The following is a 7,436-nucleotide window of genomic DNA, read 5'->3' as shown; positions in this document are numbered from 1 at the left end:
CTTGAGGATTCTGACTCTGGAAATAGTACTCCTAAGGACCACCCTGATTCCAAAATTATGAAGATGATTTGAAAAATCTCCTTCTCTATACTGGTGAATGACTGTTCCGTATTTCTGTATTCTATTTCTTTTTTTGTGTGTGTGTTTCCTTACATTAGCTTTATTTATTTACTTTTTAACTTTACAATATTGTATTGGTTTTGCCATACATCAACAAGACTTTTTATGTCTCCAGTTATTTTTCCTTTTATATTAAAACATTTATAAAGCACATTCAACATTCATATTTCACACTCAAGTATTCTTCTTTATCAAGAAGATTTTAATAACCATCCCCTGAAAAATATCCCAAGGAAATTCTAGCATACACTTTGGGGACATTTCATATCTTTAGTGCTTTTCATGGACACTTTTATTACTTGTTAAAATAGTTTATGATTGAAGTTTCAAGGCTTCTCTCAGAAACTTTTGAGTCTGTTTCCTTAGAAAAATTGTAAATGAGAGTTTAAAAGGCAATGAAAGTGCATTAAACTATAGGAGAGCCTCTCCATGTGCCATGCATAGCACACCCACACCTGCCAGCTTCTCTGAGTGTGGTTTTGGTTACTGCAGAGGCTAACACAACCTGGCGTCCTTAATTGGCAGACTCTATCTATGGAGCCCCTCAAAGTAGGATAAGCTAGTGTCCACAAGGTGAAATTGGAAGTGTGAAGTTGAGTGGTATTGAACAATGCCTCAGAGAAGGTATCAGTGAGAAATTCTGTTACCAGAGTCAGTTTCTGACTGATAGAACTTGGCATCTGAACTGCCTTAGGCTCTAGGCTGACTGACTTGGAGAGGACACCATATGGAATAGACAAATGGTGGCCCCGGTGGACTTTTGCCCTCCATATTCTTCTTTTATTTGATCATATATTCCACTAGATAATCATCAGCTTAAGAAGTGAGAACATAGTGAAGTAAATAAGACATCACAGTTTTAACTTTGGAAAAATTACCTAGGCTTTCTGGGCCTCAGTTATAATCATAATAATAAACAGTGTAATAGCAGCAACTAACATTTACTGAGGATTCACTCTGTGTCAGGTACTATTCTAAGCTCTTGGCATATATTAATTCCTTTCATATAATATTTTCCTCACACAGTTTGTTGTCAGAATTAAGGGAGTACCCAAGCAAAGTTCTTAGCACAGGCCCTAACCAATAATGCTAAAATGAGTTCTCCAAGAAAGCTAGCTATTTTGTTTAATGATAATAATAATAATAAATTCCTCCTACTCCAAATAAAACTCTAAGAGGTTTTTTAAGCTTTCAGTTAGATGGTGTCTCAACTCTTTGTAATATCTCAGTATTACTTACAACCTAACTAGTGCCTGACACATATTGAGTGATCAACAAATATTTATTAAAGAAAGATTAACCTACATTGTACGAATGTTCTTATAAGTACATTCCTCAGGAAAGAAAGTACACAGTTTTATTCAGATTTTTAAGATATTTCATGATCTAAACAATAAGGCACAACTACTTAAAAAAAAGAAAAAGAATTCTGTCACTGTGTAATAAAGTCTTAATAAGAATAACAAGGAAGCAGAGAGGGAAGATTTGTGTGGGGCTGGCTCCCTATCCTAATTTGGAAATTCTCTGTAATGCCAGCCTCTGTGTTGGTAGTCCAGGATGGCTTACTCTCCCCACCTGGAAATTTCTATTTGACCTCTGGGGTCATTTACATAAGACTCTATGAGATTACTGGCTATATGTCTAGCCTTGAATGGATGAGTCAATGTTAAACAATTTAATTCTGGTTTTGTAGGAATCATAGAATGTCAGCACTGGAAAGAACTTCAGCCATCTTCTATTCTGAGGTTTTCAAATTTGTAGCAGATGGGTTACTACTCGCCTACTTGCACGCATGCAAGACCTCTAATTGGGGACAGCAATCTTTGCAACTGTGTTATTTAAATCCTTTTTAATATACTATTATTCTATGAAGCCATTAACAATTGGTTGAAATTAACATCATGAGGAAAGCAGTTTTCCATCCATGTCATGAGTCTAATATCTTCCTATTACAGCTGGGAAAATTGAGAAGATGACATTTAATACGTCTGGGGATTAAAGGTGATTACCCTGAAGTGAGTGATATGAGGCTTTGAGATAGCAAGGGTTGTGACCATAAACTACAATCATTTGAGTACTGAATATAATCTCTTTTGCCTCTGCTGTTATCTTTTTTTCTCATCTTTCATAGAATAAAGACTGAAACTCTCTTAAAAAATCATTTACCTATTTCTCACATACCCTTGGTGGTTAAAAGCAGAGCCTTGGGTGATGAAAAGAAATAATAAATGATTGTATGAAGTATTGTTCCATATTTTGTTCATTTTTATTTTAAACAATGAAATAGTTATGCAAAGCCACAGGCCTCAGGTCACTCTATCTCATTTCTCAGCATCCTTGAAAAAAGCATTGTGGGAAAATCCCATACTTAAATCTAGGAGACTTGGAGCTGTTGGAACTAACTGAGGGTTGGTCACCTTCTGAATCTGAGTTTCCCTGATTGTCATAGGAGGACATTGGACACTTCAGAGGAATAGAAAACTGGATTCCTCATGCATGGGAGAGAAAAGGAGACTTTTCATCCATGTTGAAAAGGAGATAATGAATACTTATTTCTTAGTGTGTGTGTGCCCGTGTGTGTGTGGATCTGTGCAGATATGCACATATTTAAGGCGAGGATGAAGACTGGCTGGGGAATGATATGAAATAAAGTGCATTTCCACTTTTAAAATTATTAATGAAATAATGTAGACCTGTCTTCAAAATTATCAAACATTACTGTAGTTCCTACAACTTAGAATGGAGCTCTCTCCCTCTGCATTCCAGGGGCGTATAAGCTCTGAGCCTCACCATAAACTTTTTTTCAGTTGATTCTATGCAAAAACACTAGAGAAAATTGAAGTTTTAGGCAGACCAGCAGAGATCAAGTTTTGACACAGTCTAGATTTTTTGTTTCCTTTTGAGGATGGTAAGGGTGGACAGGGAAGGGAGGATTGCTAAATATGCAGCGATCCTCTGCCTGCTTTATCATATACTCTAAGTAAACTGGCTTAAATCCCAGCCTGTCTTTCCTTTTGCATTGGCTCCTCTTTGCAATATGAAAGTTATGAATATAAATTAGAAAATAAGCAAGTATTATATGAGAACATATTTATTGGCTGAATAATAAAACTTAGTTAAGGAGTTATGAGAATTAGAATTCCCTCTACTCGAAGTACAAGTTTTCAATAAGCAAACAGAAGCAAAACCCCCAAATTAGAAAAAATACACTGGTAACCTAAATCCCAGGCTTTTGGAGGTGTGTCAAGACGATCTACCTACTTCTCTGTAATGGACTGCCATGCTGATGACACACGCATACAGTGAGAGACATGGCAAATTGGCAGATCACAGGAGTTCATGACCACCACAAAGGTTAGGCTTCTTACATGTGGCTCCTTTAACTTAAACACATACCCACAGAGGCACCGCAGACATCTCCCTGCAAAAGATGATTTGCATATAGTTTCTAGCCAATAATCTTTTAAAAAACACCCCCAAAATCCAAAAGAAAAAAGAAGACAAAGAAAAACAAAACCGTGGAGACCATGGTTAATAAATAAGAAGGAAAAGGAGAAGAAACAAGCTTCCATCCTCTGGCAGGCATGCTGAGCAGCACCTCTGACCTCATCTGAAAAACAGGCAATGTTGACAGCTTTCAGAGCCCAGGAGAGAAGGCTGAAAGGAGCTGTGCACAAGCTCCCTGGGCATCTTCACTTAATCTCCAGGATGGGGAACTTTAATCAGTCCTTACTGCATAAACTGTGTCCTTTTAGATGTGGCTGAAACAGGTGTCTCTGCAGAGTCTATAAAGCCCTTCTGGGAAAGGCAGGAGGCATGGCTTTAAATTGTCCTTTCCAGGTGACAAACCAGTAACAATCACATAAATAGTGTACAAAACTAAAACCACTCAACTCTCACTTTTTTCCATTTTCAGGATCATTCTCCGAGTGCAAATCAGGTTATAAAAAATAGTAAGTATAAGGGGAAAGTTAGCCCTGGCTCTGTCCCCCATCCTCCACCAGGAGGACTGACTTGATGCCCTCTCCCGGGCAGTTTGCCCCTTCACCTACACTTTAAGATAATCGTTCTTCAGCCGACCTAGTCGGGTCCCATGGCTCCTGATGGTGAGGGCCAGCAGCTCATATTTGTCCCTGAGCCCCACGGAGATGTCCAGCGTTTCCTTCAGCAGGGACCTGGTGTGGACCAGCATCCCCAAGAAGTCCTCGTTGAGCCTGCTCTCTTGCCGGCTGTCTTGCTCCTGGCCCTGCTTAAACTTGCTTTCCAGCTCAGTGAGGGACTTGTCCGAATTGGAGTAGGCATCCCCGATCTGGTGGGACTCCCGCCGCAGGTACTTGCCATAGCTCTCCTCCCCGTCCAGGTCGTAGGAGATGCTCTTACTGATGCCCTCCAGCACGCGCCCCGCGTCCTCCACCTGGCGGCCCAACACGGTGAACTCCTCCCGCAGGGTGAGGCTTAGCAGAGTGCTGGCCGAGCTCCCCTCCCCCTGGGAGCAGCGCCGGTGGTCACTCACCCTGAAGAGCAGCTGGCACTTCTCGGGGTCGTCGTTCTCCTCGTAGTCCCCGTCCGGCACAAAGTAGTGGTGCAGGGTCCCATTGGACATCTCTGGGTAGAGAGGACCGTCGAAATAGCCCTGACACAGGTGGCAGAGAAAACCCATCCAGAGAAACTTCAGGAACACCATCCTGGATATTCAGGATGACCGGGGACCCCTGGAGAAGACTTTTCGCCCAGACGCAAGGAAGGGGAGGGGGTCCCCCTGGGAGTCAGTGCCTCCCTGCAACGGCGTCAGCCTCAGTCCCAGTCGCCTTGCTGCACCCTGACCCCCCCTCCCCAGCTGGCTTCATGTGGCTGCGCAGCAGAGCCTGGGTAGCCCACCCCGCAGCCAGCAGCCCAGGATGCACCCTCGCTCTGAGCTCCTGCGCTCGCTCTGGTGGTTGGAACTCAGCCGGCTGTTTCCTGGCAGGATGCCGGCACGATGGGGAACCCCTCCTCCAGGGTTCTGGCTGGATGCTGGCTGGCTCCGTTGCCCCACTCTGGCTCTCCGAGGTCCCTCTTGCTCCTTGGGAAATGGAGCCTGTAGCTGGAGAGAAAGGCTCTTGCCCTCTGATACGATTTCTACTCCTGGACTGGGTGGGAATGCGGAGATTTTCCTTTGGCTAATGATATCCTGAGGATCTTTCTGCTCTCAAATTACAGCTGGTTTCGTCACTTGGAAGCCAGGGAACAAGTTTGGAAAGAAACCTCTCACCAGGTCTCTGCTATTAAAGGTACAGGGTCTCTTTTTGAGGATTGGCAGGGAGACCCTGGAAAACAGAATTTAAACTGAAGGAACAAATGGGAAGAGGATTAGCTGAATTCCCATAACAGAAAGGCTGTTTAACTATTAACTATTGGGAGGAAGGGTAATTACCCTGGAGAAATGCCCCATCACAATTTTAAATAAGTGTCAGTTAGATTGGATTCTGTGAGTATGTCCTATTTTTATCACTAAAAAGTTTATGACTTTGAAGACAAATTTGCAATGTATGAAAGGCAGTTTTGTTTGGAAATGGTTAATTAAAATGTGCAATAACAATACTTTGGAAGAAACAAGAATATACAAAACTGATTAATGTGTTGTTGCTAGTATGTATAGGAACAAAAGCTGAGAAATGGACTTTTGCCAGTTTAGCAAGTCAGTGGACAACTGAGATAATTGTTTAATTTCATGAAAGCCCATCCTTGCTAAGCTCCTTCCTTGCATCTTTAACCTAACACCTTTACAGCTATTGCCTCTTTTGGGACATTTAAAATTTTTTTGAAAAATAGGGGATTGGTACTGTTATCCTCATTTTCTGTATGGAGAATCCAAGGGATAGAAGATTAAACAAATTATTTATTGTCACAAAGATTACAGTTGAACCAGGCAGCACTCAGTAAGTCACTGGGTCTTTTAATTTAAGGGGGGAAAAAAGTGTTTGTTTCACCCAGCCATCTTAGTTTTTGATTTATGAATTGCTTAGCAAATTGCTATCCTTAAGGATATCCTTAAGCAAATTGCTATCTCATTTGTTCATCACACATTTATTGAACATTTGTCATATGCCAGAATCTATTTTAGGTACTATAGAAAGAGCAGTGAGCAAAAATAAAGAGAAATCCTTGCCTTCCTGGAGCCCTACATTCTGGAACACAGAAAGAAAATTAACATAAATAAATAAGATTATATGTTGAACAGAGTTGTGAAGGAAAAGACAGGGAAAGAGTAGGAAGACAGGCAGCATCCCTGTTTCTATGGTTATGTCCTCTTTCTGCCTTGAAATGTAACTGAAACACTCATGTGATTTGCCTGTGTTTATACTTATCTTCCTCTCAAAGTCATAATGCACTGGTATCAGTACCACAAAGTCCTTCCTGCTATCATGTTCAATGACCTAAACCACCCTGGCTACATGATGAGAAGTCTGGTTAAGTAACTGGATATTTATCCATGTGATGTCATATGCATAGATTATGAGGAGCATATTGACCACACATTTTAATTTTTATCCAGATATCTGGCATCATGAAAACAGAGACCAAATGAGTTTCCTCAGTGTTTATGCTAACTAAAGACTATGACTTATTTTCATTGTGTTTCAGCAGAAAACACCAACCGTCTCCAGTTGAGAGACTGGACTCTTGGACCCAAGAGCCATATTGCTTAATTTCGTTTCCCTTGGCACATTGACAAATGACAGCAGATGGATTCAAATGGATTCTTGGCTTGGCCAAGAAAAGGAAGAGGAATTTACTCTGATTCACTTCACTTCTTGCACAATCTCTTCTCTGACTTACTAACCACTTAAACTAAATAAACCTATTTTAAGCACTTACTATACTTGTCCCCTACTATGTGCAGGGCACAGAGTTAGCTACAGAAACACGGGTCTGCAATAAAAAGTTCACACATATATACACACAAAGTGTTTGTTTTTTCCTGCAGTTTCCTCATTTAAAAGACAAACCCCATGTCACAAATTTGGAAGGAATGAATCTTTTTCGTGCAAGTAGCTCAAAGTCCAACTTAATCGGACTAAAGGCAAAAGGAATTCCTTGACTTATTGAAGGTTTAAGCTTCAGTTCAGTTCAGTTCAGTCGCTCAGTTGTGTCTGACTCTTGTGACCCCAGGGACCACAGCACACCAGGCATTCCTGTCCATCACCAACTCCCTCAATTTACTCAAACTCATGTCCATTCCGTCGGTGATGCCATCCAACCATCTCATCTTCTGTCATCCCCTTCTCCTCCTGCTTTCAGTCTTTCCCAGCATCAGGGTCTTTTCAAATGAGTCA

The 7,436-nt window shown here is 41.3% G+C and overlaps 1 protein-coding gene across 1 annotated transcript; it reads right to left on the bottom strand.

Moving 5' to 3' along the window:
• Positions 1-3,195: 3,195 nt before the first annotated feature.
• On the bottom strand, positions 3,196-5,228 carry FIBIN (fin bud initiation factor homolog). Its single transcript, XM_086338542.1, has one exon. The coding sequence runs from the start codon at positions 4,802-4,804 to the stop codon at positions 4,169-4,171; it is 636 nt and encodes a 211-aa protein (XP_086194668.1). The 5' UTR covers positions 4,805-5,228; the 3' UTR covers positions 3,196-4,168.
• Positions 5,229-7,436: the final 2,208 nt, after the last annotated feature.

The sequence above is a fragment of the Bos grunniens genome, chromosome 15 (assembly GCF_055505025.1).
Source record: "Bos grunniens cultivar Pamir isolate PY7600 chromosome 15, Bosgru_T2T1.0, whole genome shotgun sequence".
NCBI classification, from domain to species: domain Eukaryota; kingdom Metazoa; phylum Chordata; class Mammalia; order Artiodactyla; family Bovidae; genus Bos; species Bos grunniens.
This window is presented reverse-complemented; position numbering and strand designations above follow the sequence as displayed.

Excerpts from the sequence above, each read along its gene's own strand:
- FIBIN (XM_086338542.1), bottom strand. The coding sequence starts at position 4,804 with ATGGTGTTCCTGAAGTTTCTCTGGATGGGTTTTCTCTGCCACCTGTGT.